Source organism: Solanum stenotomum, chromosome 3, assembly GCF_019186545.1.
Source record: "Solanum stenotomum isolate F172 chromosome 3, ASM1918654v1, whole genome shotgun sequence".
NCBI lineage: Eukaryota > Viridiplantae > Streptophyta > Magnoliopsida > Solanales > Solanaceae > Solanum > Solanum stenotomum.
In genome coordinates this window covers 11,081,132-11,096,815 of record NC_064284.1, presented here as the reverse complement: position 1 = coordinate 11,096,815, position 15,684 = coordinate 11,081,132, and the positions used below count along the sequence as shown (strand labels likewise).

The window sequence follows — 15,684 nt, the reverse complement described above, 5'->3', positions numbered from 1 at the left end:
ATAATTACTAAATTATTCCTACTTACTAGATATTTCTTAAGAATTGAACTCTATTAGTAGTTTTTTAATACAAGGGTATAGTTCAAACCAATTACCATTATTGTCTTGAATTCCTAGTGCGATACTTATTTTAGCATAATTTTTTAATACCAAAACGACACTTATTTTGGATGGAGAGAATATTTGATTATTCAAAACCCAAATTTCTGAGCTCGGCAATACATACAAATGAACATTATTACCACGAAAAACCACTTTATTTTTACACAAATAATGAACAGTGCATGATGCATATCTAGAATGCAATCAATACCAACTAAAGATATCTAATTTTTTTCAGCTTAAAAACATGTGGTATTTACAATGTCAGCCCCATTTGTGGCTTCACAATCAACTTTGTGCTTTAAGCAAACTAAAATCAACAAAGACACTCATGATCCTGACTGAAATCTGAATTGTTGAGCAATCTTTGAACTGATTATCATGACCAAATACATATGGTTCCACTCTTATCTGAGGTGGCCAAAGGATTACCAAGACCACTCCATGAACAACAAAGTACAGAGGATGTGTGTTCTTTCAATGTGCTTACCATTTTACCGTTTGATACTGACCAAATATGAACAGATCCATCAACAGAACCTGCAGTAACATAACCGTCATCGGCACTAATACAGGATCGGCTCCAATTAGATGCAACTCGATTTGCATTTGATCTGAAAGTGCCACAAATTTCAAGGGTGCGTATATCGAATAGATTGTGCAAGTTGTCTCTCCCACTGGTTAATATCATGTTTCCATTCCGAGAGAGTGAAACTGATGTAACAGCCTGTGAATGTGCAGCAACTTCACTCAGAAGCTTGCCTGTTTGAACATCCCATAATCTAAGATTACCATCAACATGACCGGAACAGATGGTCAGTGCATCCATGCTAAACGCAAGGCTGTTACAGTTGCTGTGAAATATGATAGTGTTGTTACAGTAACCCTTCTGCAGATCCCATACTTTTATTGTGCGATCATATGCAGCACTCACCACATAGCGACTTGAAAATTTGCTCACATCAACTGCACAAACCTTGTCAATGTGCCCAGTAAGAGTATGCCGTATCCTGCCTGAATTTGCATCCCACACATACAAATTATTTGAACTACTTGCTGCTATGATGAATTTGTTATCATGTGTGATGGAAAGATCAAGAACAGAACCCAGACAACCATAAAAACTGTTGGTTAATGATCCACTTGTGGTATCCCACATTTTAATTGCCCGATCCTGCCCTCCACTTATCAATTTACTTGAGTTATACTCAAAAAGAATCGAGGCACATCCACCATCATGGGCGGGGATCCTTTGCTTGCATGTACTAGGGATGGAAGATTCTACGTAAAATTCTGCACCATCTTCACTTTGACGGACCACCCCATCCACTTGTTGACGAGCAAGTTTTTCTATACTGGCGGCCTTGACCTTATCAAACATATCTCCATAGAGAGCATTAGCCTAGCAACACAAAAAATAACAAATAAGAAAATGCAAGAGAACCTATCATGGGTAAATTATTGTAAAACATATAAAAAATGCTGACTGAAAATATAGTTCCCCTAACCCTACTATTCTATTAGGAGAATTGCAGATATGATCATTGGCAGTTCCAATGGATTAGCCAAACTTGTCAAAGATTTGAATTTTGTTCAGATTACAGGATAAGTTTGCTGTAGAATAACTTGCTAAGAGATGGAGCTTGCCTCTTATTTCGGGTGGCAGAACAACATGATTAGAAGTTTTAGCATGGAGGACTACTGCCAAAGAGTCACTACGTTTTGTTAATTAAAAGTAGTGCCGGCAAAATGAGCCCATATTTTGGTAACCCACCCAATCCGCCCAAATTTTAATGGGTTGGATGAGTGATTTTTTATATGGGTAAAATATGGATTGATACCCATATTCAACCCATAAAAATATGGGTAAAATATGGATTAGCCAAATGGGTTAAGCTTCTAACTTTTATTCACTCAAAATTCATGATATCACTAAAAATAATGTAACTTCTCTTCCTTTTTATGTTATTCTATAGAACTATTATTTTCTTCTCTATAATTGAAAAGGTGAAGTCTTTGACCCTCCAAAAATATATATTTTAAATGTACATTTCTTTTGTTAATTATAATTATATATTTTTTTATTTGTTTAATTTTATATTGGATAATAAATAATAGTGTAAAATAAGCAAATCATGTCTTAGTATTGACATTGCTTAAAGTGCATTAAGCATGTTTTAGTCCTAAAATGCAAATATTCATTTACTTTGAAGTTAAAAATATTTTCCCCTTGTTATTACATAAATTTATTTTATATTGAAAAGTTATAGGATTTTTTATTTTATTTTTATGATACAATAAAACAAAATGAAGCATTTTCAACATTTTTCATCTAAAAAAAGACTAAAATATTTTCTCCATAATGAATTCTTAAGTAAAGTACTATTTATATATGAAAATATGGGTAAATATGCGTAAACTAGTATTTTCCCCAACCCATTTATTACCCAATCAATTTTTACCCATATCATATATGGGCGGGTTGAATTTNTGCATGTACTAGGGATGGAAGATTCTACGTAAAATTCTGCACCATCTTCACTTTGACGGACCACCCCATCCACTTGTTGACGAGCAAGTTTTTCTATACTGGCGGCCTTGACCTTATCAAACATATCTCCATAGAGAGCATTAGCCTAGCAACACAAAAAATAACAAATAAGAAAATGCAAGAGAACCTATCATGGGTAAATCATTGTAAAAACGCTGACTGAAAAATAGTTCCCCTAACCCTACTATTCTGTTAGGAGAATTGAAGATGGCAGTTCCAACGGATTAACCAAACTTGTCAAAGATTTGAATTTTGTTCAGATTACAGGGTAGATTTGCTGTAGAATAACTTGCTAACAGTTTTAGCATGGAGGACTACTGCCAAACAGTCACTAAGTTCTGTTAATTAAAAGGCAAAAGATACATGTCGACAAACCAATAATAACCCTCATTAACAGTTCATTTCCAGATCTCAGAAACTTTGCATTATACCGACATGAAATTAGTATTATGAGACGAAGATACTGGAGATACCCAAGTAATGAAGTCCTACACCGATCACCACCAGCCACTCCAGCATGAGGGAAAGTAAAATATTGAGCATCTGTAGTTTCAGTTTGGGCGCTTTCTTTCCCAAATATTTAGAGAACCACAAGTTGTTAATATTTGAGCAATCATAAAATATGATACTCCTTTATCTTAGGGAGGCTTTATATCATTCATCTGTCCACATCCCAAAGGCAGTAGATTATACTGAAGTATAAGCTTCTAAAGTTAGCGTAGTTCTTTATCAATTTTTCCCCCTTCTTTGGTAGTTCTTTATCATTTAAGTCTTAAAAAGATAGAGTGTGCCACATGGATAGCATCCAATAGTGTGGCCTAGTGGTCAATGAAGTGAGTAAAAACCACATGACAAGTTTCAAATCCCAGTAGTGATAAACACTCTAGATTATTTCTCCCATCTACTTAAGGCTTGATGGATAGAGTTATTCGGTACCTGTGATGGTGGGAGGTACCAGATCCTAGTGGAGTAGTCGAGGTATGCAAAAGCTAGCACAAACACCACCATCATAAAAGAAAGAATGTGCCACATGGATGGGTAACAGGGACAGTGTTTGAAGGATAGAAGAACAACTTAACCGGTTGAGGATTATATTAAGTGTAGAGAAATCTCCATGACAACAAGCCTAAATAAATGCAGGCTTCTTGAATTTGGGATACATTAGTAATAAAAGTACAATTTATTACTGCAACAGAATATGCATCTTAGCTCTCAAACAGTATCGAGGCATGACGAACACTCAATTTGTATGAAGTATGAACAATCAGAGGTTCAAAATATTAAAGAACCACAAATAGCAAAGCACCCAAAGGATAAACAGCGAGAATTACTCAATACCTCATTAAGGCGCTCAGCATCCTGCATCTTCTGCAGCATCCATCGGTCAACCAACGTTTTATTTTCTGCCTCAGCATTGTTTGCTCTCAGAGTCATTGCTTCAAGTTGTGCTTTAAGGTCCTGGTGCTCAGCCATAAGCAATTCCAAAGCTTTAGTCTTTTCCCCAAGAAGTTCAGTTAAATGTGAACATTCATCCCTGCAGCACACTCATCAATGAAAGTAATTGAGCAGTTATACTCCATCCTGGCAACCAAAGTAAAACAGTTGAGCGCATCTTAGGACATCCAAAGTAAACTGAATTTGTTAAATTGGGAAACTAAGATACTATTTTATAGTCTTAAACATGAAAGTTCATTCAGAAGCTTGAAACCGAATCAACTCTTGGTAAGGATCATATTACTGAAGTTTTTGTCCAGCTAATTCTAAGNACTACCTCGTGGAGGTAGAGAGGCTGTTTCCAAGAGACCCTCAGCTCAAGAACATCAAATCTAAGTGCTAGGAGAGATATATGCAAACATAATAGCCTATACAACAGATAGCGTATAATCAAATAAATGAGACAATAACAAGAAAGATATAGGGAGTGAAACGCAGTAAACAACAAAAGGCTAGGACTGCTCCAAACGCTAACACCCCAAACCCTCGCAAGGGAAGACAACCTGCTAACCCTACTAACCTACAACCTTAATACGCGACCTCCACTCCTTCCTATCTAGAGTCATGTCCTCGGTGATGTGAAGCATAGCCAAGTCTTGTCTAATCACCTCTTCCCAATACTTCTTGGGCCTACCTCTACCCCTCCGCGTACCCTCTACCACCATTACTTCGCACCTCCTCACTGGGGCGTCTGCACTCCGTCTCTTCACATGTCCAAACCATCTCAGTCTCGCTTCCCTTAGCTTGTCCACCACAGAGGCCACTCCCACCTTCTCCCAGATAACCTCATTCCTAATCTTGTCACTCCTAGTGTGCCCACACATCCATCTCAACATCCTCATCTCCGCAACATGCATTTTATGAACATGTGCGTTCTTAACTGGCCAACACTCCGCTCCATACAACAAGGCCGGTCTAACTACCACTCTGTAGAACTTACCTTTAAGTTTCGGTGGAATTTTCTTATCACAATATACTCCAGAGGCAAGCCTCCATTTCATCCAAGCAGCCCCAACGCGATGTGTGACATCATCGTCGATGTCGCCACTCCCTTGGATTACAGCCCCAAGATACTTAAAACTTTCCTTCTTAGGAATGACTTGTGCGGCAAGTCTCACTTCCACATCTGTCTCATCCAACACATCGCTAAATTTGCACCCCAAATATTCTGTTTTGGTCCAGGGAAATTAAGACACTATTTTATAATTATGAAAGTTCATTCAGAAGCTTGAAACCGAATCAACTCTTCGTAAGGATCATATTACTGAAGTTTTTGTCCAGCTAATTCTAAGCAATCCCTAGTGTATTCCTTTATTTCTTACTTTTCACGTGCTTCTTTTTTGTCGCAAAGGGAAGAGTGTAATTTAGGACATCAAATGTTTTAGGAGGATGAGAATAACACCTTGCTTGATTTAGCTCATTTTGAAGGTCAGTAATGAGAGTTTCCTTCTCCTGAAGTAAAGATTTTAAAGCTCTGCATTCAGCTACTTCCACCACAAGCTGCTCTGACAGTCGTGCTTGAGCTTTGTAACATTGTTGAAGTTCCACTTCAAGATTTTCAGCTTTCTCTTTCCACTCTGAACCCTAAAACCATAGGAACAACATAAGCACGCGGACAACTTTATCAGCAACGTATAGCTAGAAGAGAAGTGACTGAGTGCAAAAAATTCCACATTCACAGGTTGTAGTTAAAATTTCTATGTAGAAATCTGCAGTTGGTCAGTTCAACTTGCATCTCATTCCTTAAGCACGATAAGTAAATTCTACATTATGCATACCAAGTGATCTTGAAAGTCAAGAGAGTTGACAAGAATACTCCGTAAAACATTTTCCACTATCATGTCCTAACAAAAGGAACACAAAGAATTAGAAAACTTCCCTTATTTGATTATCTCAAAGCTCCTATATATAGAATCCTCTTATATGTTGTTAACACTCTATTTAACAAGATTTTTCTCTTTTCTTGTTTCACTTGGTATCAAATTCTGTCTTCCAGAGATTAATCTTGTTAAGATGAATGAAAAGGTGAAACCATGGCCCTGAAGTCCTCTGCTCATGGTGTTGAGGTTTCAAGTTAGCAGTTTAAGCTGTTAAATTAATGGTTCACATTTCCCATTCAACATCATATTATCACACTATGAATTGAACAATGATCTGTTATGATGACAGCATGATAGTCTTTGTCGTCAAGCTGGTAGCATGCATCACCTCAAATCCAGTAAATTCTGATGTATGCACAATCTGTGCCATCGCCAAGTCAGTCTCATGCAGTGCACAATCAGTTTGTCTCATGACTGGATTAGTTTCTTTGAGGGAACATAGTTAAGAAAATCATAAAGAACATTACATAGAGATCTTTTGTTATCTCACGACAATTAAGAATCAGAAGAACTAGGGAAGTTATATTATTTATTAGCTCAAACTCATATACAAAGAGCTCTCATGTATGTCATTAATCACTCAACTCACAAGAGTTTCTCTATCTTCTTTTCTCTCTTTACATAAACATTAATGGTCACTATATGTTCAGTTTTCAATTTTTTAACTTCTCATTTATTTTTGTTTTATTGCCAACAAGGAGCTGGTGCCTATAACTGATTGGGGAACAAGGTCCATCCACATGTAACTTGGTCTAAAAACACTACCAAAAGCAAGTTGTTTTCCAACGCCAGTGTAAGCAGAATACATGATTGTTTAAAGCTCAAATTCGGGAAATTTCAGGTAAATGAACTCATGTTCGTTCAATCAGTATGATCGATACAAGATCACATAAAACAACAGATGAAAGATACATCTAAATTGAAAATTTTGGAAGTCCCCCATGATCCCACTCAGACATAAAACCAGGGAAATCAACTAATGTTCAAGCCTAACTATGAATGACTGTGATAAAAAAATTTAAAAAAAACAATGAAATTCTACCGACATGGTCAGAGGCGGATATATGTAGCTTATGGTCCTTTCAACGCATTGAATAAATTTATATATGAATTTCCATGAAAATTGCAACAAATAGTAGATACAAACCTAAAACTTCAAAGATATAATAAGGTTCAATCCTCAGAATCTTAAATTTTGAACACTTGAAACTTAAATCCCGGAACCACCTCTAGACATGATATGCACTTATAATTTTCGTGTCTAACAAACAAAACACAGATGAAAATGCCAAATTGGATACAAAACGTTCATTAATGTTGGGTAGCTTCTTGCAGATCCTTTCCGCACAGCTCAATAATTGTTTTTTTAAAAGTACTCATTACTCAATAAAGTCATAAAACATAATAGAAAAAACTAAATCAACCAAATTACGAACTCGATAAAGAACAAAAAAAAAAAAGCAACTAGGGAGAATAGATGGACACCTGCAAAACGAAAGGCCTATTGAGGGCAGCCAAAGCAGGGGCATGAGCCCCTTCTTCCACTAAATGCCGCTTTCTTAGGGCCTTTAAAGCATGCTTGATTGCTTCTATAGCAACTTCTTCGTATGCCCTAACACAAAAACAAAAAACAATCTTCAAAATTCAAAATTCAAATGAAATCGAACAAAATCAGTTTTGGATATTGAAAGAACCTTAAGATTAATATGTTTACGACTTACATATTTGATCAATTTGCCGAATCACACACACAATTTGCGAAATTCAGATTCGTAAGAAGCTATTATGAATTCATTTTTCCTGTAGCAGCTGACCTTGGTTTTTTGGTCGGGCCGGGTCGTGTGCCCCGTTTTATACCGATCTAACCAATTTTGTTTCCAGTGAGATCATATTTGACCCATTAATTAATAAGATAATATTATTATATTGCTCATTAAATATATTAAATTTGATACTTTGAAAAATATATTAGATATTGAATAATATTTAATATTAAGGGTAGAATAGATATAAAATAATAAATTATTTCTTAGTTTTCTAAATTTGACAACTATTTTTGGTACAGTGCACAAGTAAAAATGGACGGTGAGAGTACTACTTAAAAGTATCCCACCATTTGTATCAGATAAATTATTCCATATACTTAGTGGGATAACTTATTCCAAGATAATTAACCCTAAAATAACTTGTTTCTAGCCAAACAACCCTTATAGTCTTGATTTCTTAATGCGACACTTATTTTGAGATAATTTTTTAAAAAAATTATTTTGGGATAGAGAGAATATTTGATTATTCAAGACCCAAACTTGTGAGCACGAATATACATACACATGAAAATTATCACCACGAAAGACCACTTTATTTTTCCACAAAAAACTAACAGTTCATACATCCACAATCCAATCAATATCAACAAAAGATATCTTAAAAAATCAGCTTAATATTACAATGTCAGCCCCTTTTGGCATGATGTTTATATATGGACGATGCTCATTTATGGCTTCACAATCACTATGATGACCAACTTTGTGCTTTAAGAAAACTAAAAATCAACAATGACACTCGTGATCCTCACTGAAATCTCAATTACTGAGCAATCTTTGAACTGATATCATGACCAAATGCATATGGTTCCACTCTTATCTGAGGTGGCCAAAGGATTACCAAAACCACCCCATAAACAACTAAGTACAGAGGATGTGTGTTCTTTCAATGTTCTTACCATTTTACCGTTTGATACTGACCAAATATGAACAGATCCATCAGCAGAACCTGCAGTAACATAACCGTCATCGGCACTAATACAGGATCGGCTCCAATCAGATCCAACTCGATTTGCATTTGATTTGAAAGTGCTACAAATTTCAAGGGTGCGTATATCGAATAGATTGTGCAAGTTGTCTCTCCCACTGGTTAATATCATGTTTCCATATTGAGAGAGTGAAACTGATGTAACAGCCTTTGAATGTGCAGCAACTTCACTCAGAAGCTCGCCTGTTTGAACATCCCATAATCTAAGATTACCATTAACATGACCGGAACAGAGAGTCAGTCCATCCGTGCTTAACGAAAGGCTGTTACAGTTACTGTGAAATATGATAGTGTTGTTACAGTAACCCGTCTGCAGATCCCAAACTTTTATTGTGCGATCATATGCAGCACTCACCACATAGGGACTTGAAGGTCTGCTCACATCAACTGCACAAACCTTGTTGATGTGCCCATTAAGAATATGGTCTATCCTGCCTGAATTTGCATTCCACACATACAAGGCATTTGAACTACTTGCTGCTATGATGTTATCATGTGTAATGGAAAGATCAAGGACCGAACCCTGACAACCATAAAGAATGTTACTTAATGTTCCACTTCTAGTATCCCAAATTTTAACTTCCCGATCCTGCCCACCACTTATCAATTTACTGGACTTATAATCAAAAAGAATCGAGGTACATCCACCATCATGGGCGGGGATCCTTTGCCAGCATGTACTAGGAATGGAAGACTCAAAGTAAGCTTCTGCAGCATCTTCACTTTGGGGGACCACACCGTCCACCTGTGGACGAGGAAGTTTCTTTATACTGGCGATCTTGAACTTATCAAGCATATTTTCATAGAGAGCATTAGACTAGCAACACAAAAAATAACAAATAAGAAAATGCAAGAGAACCTATCATGGGTAAATCATTGTAAAACATATAAAAAATACTGACTGAAAATATAGTGCCCCTAACCCTATTATTCTATTAGGAGAATTGAATAAATGATCATTGGCAGTTCCTTTGGATTAGCCAAACTTGTCAAAGATTTGAATTTTGTTCAGATTACAGGGTAGATTTGCTGTAGAATAACTTGTTAAGAGATGGAGCTCGCCTCCTCGTTTTGGTGGCAGAACAACATGATTAAAAGTTTTAGCATGGAGAACTACTACCAAACAGTCACTAAGTCCTGTTAATAAAAAGGCAAAAGATGCATCTACCATTCATTGAATAAATACATGTCGACAAACCAATAATAACCCTTACTAACAGTTCATTTCCAGATCTCAGAAAATTTGCATAATACTGACATGAAATAGTTATTATGAGACGAAGATATTGGAGATACCCCAGTAATAAAATCCTACACCGATCACCACCAGCCACTCCAGCATGACGGAAAGTAAAATGTTGAGCATCTGGAGTTTCAGTATGTGCTCTTACTTACCCAAATATTTAGAGAACCACAAGTTGTTAATATTTGAGACTCATAAGATATGATACTCCTTTATCTTATGGTGGCTTTATGTCATTCATCTGTCCAAAACCTAAAGGCTAGATTATACTTAAAATATTAGCATAGTTCTTTATCATTTTATTTTTCATTTTTCCCCTTCTTGGTAGTAGTAGTTCTTCATCATTGAAGTCTTAAAATGGATAGAGTATGCCACATTGATAGCATCCAAGAGTGTCACCTAGTGGTCAATGAAGTGAGTGAAAACCGCATGGAGTTCCAAATCCCAGTAGTGATAAACACTCTAGATTATTTCTCCCATCTACCTAAGCCTTGATGGATAGAGTTATTCGGTACCTATGCTGGTGGGAGGTACCAAATACTAGTGGAGTAGTCGAGGTATGCACAAGCCGGCACAAACACCACCATCATAAAAGAAAGAATGTGCCACATGGATGGGTAACAGGGACAGTAGTTGAAGGATATAAGAACAACTGAACAGGTTGAGGGTTATATTAAGTGTAGAGAAATCTCCATGACGAGAAGCCAAAATAAGGCTTCTTGAATTGGTGATACATTATTAATTAAACTACAGTTTATTACTGCAACAGAAATATGCATCTTAGCTCTCTAACAGTAACGAAGCGTGATGAACACTCAATTTGTATGAAAAGTCAGAGGTTCAAAATGTTAAAAAACCACAAATAGCAAAGCACACAAAAGGATAAAGAGCAAGAATTACTCAATACCTCATTAAGGCGCTCAGCATCCTGCATCTTCTGCAGCCACCATTGGTCAACCAATATTTTAGTTTCTGCCCTCCGAGTAACTGCTTCACGTTGTGCCTTAAGCTCCTGATGCTTGGATATAATCAATTCCAAAGATTTACTCTTTTCCTCAAGAAGTTCAGTTAAACGTGAACATTCATCCCTGCAGCACACTCATCAATGAAAGAATTGAGCAGTTAAACTCCATCCTGGCAACCAAAGTAAAACAGTTGAGCTCATCTTAGGACATCAAAAGTAAACTTTATTTGTTAAATTGGGAAACTAAGATACTATTTTATAATCTTAAACATGATAGTTCATTCAGAAGCTTGAAACAGAATCACCTTTTGGTAAGGATCATAATTCTAAGCAATCCTAGTGTATTCCTTTATTTCTGTCCTTTTATTACTTTTCACGTGCTTCTTTTTTGTCGCAAAGGGAAGAGTGTAATTTAGGACATCAAATGTTTTAGGAGGATGAGAATAACACCTTGCTTGATTTAGCGCATTTTGAAGGTCAGTAATGAGAGTTTCCTTCTCCTGAAGTAAAGATTTTGATGCTCTGGATTCAGTTTTTTCGACCACAAGCTGCACTGACTGTAGTGCTAGATCTTTGTAACACTGTTGAAGTTCCACTTCAAGATTTTTAGCTTTCTCTTTCCAGTCTGAACCCTAAAATCACAGGAACTACATAAGCACACGGATAACTTTCTCAGCATCGCATAGTTAGAAGAGAAGTGACTGAGTGCAAACAATTCCACATTCACCGGTAATTAAAATTTCTATGTAGAAAGCTGCAGTTGGTCAGTTTAACCTGCATCTCATTCCTTAAGCACGATATTATTGGCAATAAGGAAACTCTACATCATGCATGCCAAGTGACTCACTACCTGGAAAAAACTACAAAATATGAACTGCTTAAAAGCCAAGAGAAATATTAAATATATCACAAAACATTCTTACAATTACGTTTTTGTTGAAAGTCAAGAGAGTTGACAAGAATACTCGGTAAAACATTTTCCACTATCATGTCCTAACAAAACGAACACACAGAATTAGAAAACTTTCCTCATTTGATTAGCTCAAAGCTCCTACATATAGAATCCTCTTATATGTTGTAACACTCCATTTAACAACAGTTTTTTCTTTTTCTTGTTTCACTTTGTATCAAGTTCTATCTTCCGGAGCTTAATCTAGTTAAGATGAATGAAAAGGTGAAACCGTGGCCCTGAAGTCCTCCGTTCATGTTGCTGAGGTTTCAAGTTAGCAGTTTATGCTGTCAAATTAATGGCTCACATTTGCCCAATCAACATCATATCATTAGTCAGCACTATGAATTGAACATGATCTGGTTACGCTGACAGCATGATAGTCTTTGTCGTCAACCTGGTAGCATGCACCTCAAATCCAGTCATTTCTGATGTATGTGCAATTGCGCCATCGCCAAGTCAGTCTCATGCAGTGCAAAATCTCATGACTGGATTAGATTCTTTGAGGGAACATATTAAAAGTCAAGAAAACCATTAACAACATTGCATAGAGATTTTTCGTTATCTTACAATTATTAAGAATCAGAAGAACTAGGGAAGCTGTCTTATTTATTTGCTCCAACTCATATACAAAGAACTCTCATGTAGGTCGTTAATCACTCAACTCAACAAGAGTTTCTCTATCTTGTTTTCTCTATTTACATAAATATCAATGGTCACTAAGGGTGTGTTTGGTACGAAGGAAAATGTTTTCTAGAAAAGGTTTCCAATTTTCTCATGTTTGGTTGGCGTAAATGTTTTGGAAAATGTTTTTCAAATCAACTTTTTTTCCTCAAATTTAAGGAAAAATGACATCTCTTAAAAAAACAAAAAAACTAGGAAAGCATTTTCCAAAATCATTTTGAACCTCACTCTTCAACTTTCCATCCTAACTTAAGTTTCACCTATCAATTCCCGATACTAATCCTGGATCCGAACTCTTGATTCTCAATTCGAGACCCAACTCTCGACCTCGATTTGAAACCTAGCTCCCGAGTTTTAGATTGAGTCAGGGTCGGATCTCGAGTTAGGATTGGAGGTCAAATTTTGGGTCGGGATCGGGGTCTCAATTCAAGGTTGGGGTTAGGTCGGGTCTCGGGGTCAGATCCCAATTCATAAGTTGGATCCTGAATCGGATGTTTGGGTCAGGAGTCGGGGTCAAGTCTCGAGTCGGGTCTTGGGGTTGGATTTCGATTCAAAAGTTGTATCCTGAGTTGGATGTTGGGGTCGGGAGTCAAGGTTGGGTCTCTGGTCGAGTCTCAGGATCATATTTCAGTCCGAATGTCGGACTCGGGTCAGGAGACGGGTTAGGTCCTGTGTTGGGTCTTGGGACTGATCGATTATTGGGTTGGTTTTCACATCAGAACCTATTTTCCTAAAAGGTATTTTTTNGTTGGGGTTAGGTCGGGTCTCGGGGTCAGATCCCAATTCATAAGTTGGATCCTGAATCGGATGTTTGGGTCAGGAGTCGGGGTCAAGTCTCGAGTCGGGTCTTGGGGTTGGATTTCGATTCAAAAGTTGTATCCTGAGTTGGATGTTGGGGTCGGGAGTCAAGGTTGGGTCTCTGGTCGAGTCTCAAGATCATATTTCAGTCCGAATGTCGGACTCGGGTCAGGAGACGGGGTTAGGTCCTGGGTTGGGTCTTGGGACCGTGTTTCGATCCTGAGGTGCCGGATCGATTATTGGGTTGGTTTTCACATCAGAACCTATTTTCCTAAAATGTATTTTTTACTCTCTAGTCTAAAATAAAAGATATTTTGAATGTTTTTCATACACCAATCATACACAAGAACATATTTTTTCGGAAAATTCCCTCACCAACCAAACATACGAAAATAAGTTAGAAACCAACTTATTTTCCAAAAAAAAAAAAAACATTTTTGATGGAAAATATTTTCCTTTCATACCAAACACACCCTAAATGTTCATTTTTCTATTTTTTAATTTCTCATTTTTTTCTTGTTTTATTGCCAACAAGGAGGTGGTGCCCATAACTTTTTGGGGAACAAAGTCCATCCACAAGTAACTTGGTCTTTAAACCCTACCAAAAGCAAGTTGTTTTCCAGCGCCAGTTAAGCAGAATAAATTATTGTTTAAAGCTCACATTTGGGAAATTTCGGGGAAGTGAATTCATGTTCGTTAGATCGATACAAGATCACATAAAACAACAGATGAAATATACATCTAAGTTGAAAATTTTGGAATTCTGCCATGAATCATGATCCCGCTCAGACATAAAACCAGGGAAATCAACTAATGTGCAAGCCCAATTATGAACGACTGTGAACAAAAAAAAACTTAATGCAATTCCACCGACACCAGTGACGGAGGCAGGATTTCCATCGAGGGGTTCAAAAAGATAAGTAAGCACACTATTAGTATCCATATAAGCGGGGCGGGTCAAATACAAATGGATTGGATCAGATTTAAGCAACTAAAAAAATTCAACTCTACCTCAACACAAACAATAAAATCGAGTAAGTATACGTTTGACATAACATTACAATAAGTATGAGAATGTATTTTTTAAAACTATAATTATGGGTCTTGTCTTTGTCATTGTTGTATATAAACGTTATTCAATTTTCGAAACTAACTAAGGAATACTTTTAAATCCGATCATATTGTAGAAATAAAATTCGCAATAATTATCAAGATTGAAAAATATCGCGACAACCGTATTTATTTATAAATTTTAAATGATTACTCTTATTTATTTAATCTTACTTATAATTATATTATTCCTTAATCAAATATAAATTAAACATTTGACTTAAAATGAGTATGAGAGAATGTATTTTAATTTTAATTATGAAAACTTAAAAAACGTTATAAGTTTTACTTATTTTATAAAAATAGAAAATAAATTTATTTTTTAATATCTAATAAAATAGTATAAATCCCAATAGGTTTTCAAACAAAACAGATTTTTCATTGATTTAGAAAATAAAAATGAAAATTAGTTGAAATATGGGGAAGAAACGCTGTTACGTGGAGTCGAACCCGCGACCCAGCACTTATCTTGTGAATTCTTGAACCCCTTTACCACTAAACCAAGCCCCTAGCTTATGTTCAGAGGGTTCAACAATTGGTATATACATATAAATCAAAAACTTGATCCTATATATACCGTGTAATTTTTCCAACAAAGAGGGTTCGGATCCATGTAGATCCGCCCTGACCGACACAGTCAGAAGCGGATGTATGTGGCGTACGATCACCAGGTTCATCTGAACCTGCTACTTTCAACGCACAGAAAACACTAAATCAACCAAATTACGAACTCGAAAAGTAAAAAAAAAAGAGTTAACTATGGAGAATAGAAGAGCACCTGCAAAATGGGAGACCTATTGAAAGCAGCCAAAGCAGGGGGGCATAAGCCCCTTCTTCCACTAAATGCCGATTTCTTAGGGCCTTTAGAGCATGTTCTACTGCTTCTATTGCAACTTCTTTGTATGCCCTAACACAAAAAAAACAAAAAAAAATCTTCAAAATTCAAATGAAATCGAACAAAATCAGTTCTGGATATTGGAAAAAACTCAAGATTAATATGTTTGTTTAGTATAACTTACATATTTGATCAATAGCCGAATCACACTCTAGTTCGTCAGGTCAATAGCTGAACTTCATCTTTTTGTCAGCCACCAAAAT

General features: G+C 36.4%; 1 protein-coding gene and 1 pseudogene across 3 annotated transcripts; both read right to left on the bottom strand.

Moving 5' to 3' along the window:
* Nucleotides 1-233: 233 nt before the first annotated feature.
* LOC125858137 (autophagy-related protein 16-like) lies at nucleotides 234-15,613 on the bottom strand. Of its 2 annotated transcripts, none has more exons than XM_049537827.1 (5): nucleotides 15,606-15,613; nucleotides 7,513-7,639; nucleotides 5,550-5,731; nucleotides 3,992-4,187; nucleotides 234-1,504 (listed from the first exon to the last, which is right to left on the bottom strand). In XM_049537827.1, coding segments are annotated over exons 1-5 (1,530 nt in total). In that variant the 5' UTR covers nucleotides 15,608-15,613; the 3' UTR covers nucleotides 234-481. The 2 variants fall into 2 exon arrangements, with proteins under 2 accessions (XP_049393784.1, XP_049393783.1); XM_049537826.1 differs by lacking the exon at nucleotides 15,606-15,613 and adding an exon at nucleotides 7,749-7,889 and having other exon boundaries at nucleotides 235-1,504.
* LOC125857603 (autophagy-related protein 16-like) lies at nucleotides 8,450-15,504 on the bottom strand (annotated as a pseudogene). The gene is made up of 4 exons (XR_007445687.1): nucleotides 15,365-15,504; nucleotides 11,496-11,677; nucleotides 10,989-11,169; nucleotides 8,450-9,655 (listed from the first exon to the last, which is right to left on the bottom strand). The product of XR_007445687.1 is annotated as an autophagy-related protein 16-like (transcript).
* Nucleotides 15,614-15,684: the final 71 nt, after the last annotated feature.

What these genes read in the sequence shown, in the direction of transcription:
- LOC125858137 (XM_049537827.1), bottom strand. An exon ending in ATAGGCCTTTCGTTTTGCAG is followed by an intron (nt 5,732 to 7,512) that starts GTGTCCATCTAT and finishes CTATGGTTTTAG; the next exon opens with GGTTCAGAGTGGAAAGAGAA. An exon ending in AATGAGCTAAATCAAGCAAG is followed by an intron (nt 4,188 to 5,549) that starts GTGTTATTCTCA and finishes AGTGTGCTGCAG; the next exon opens with GGATGAATGTTCACATTTAA.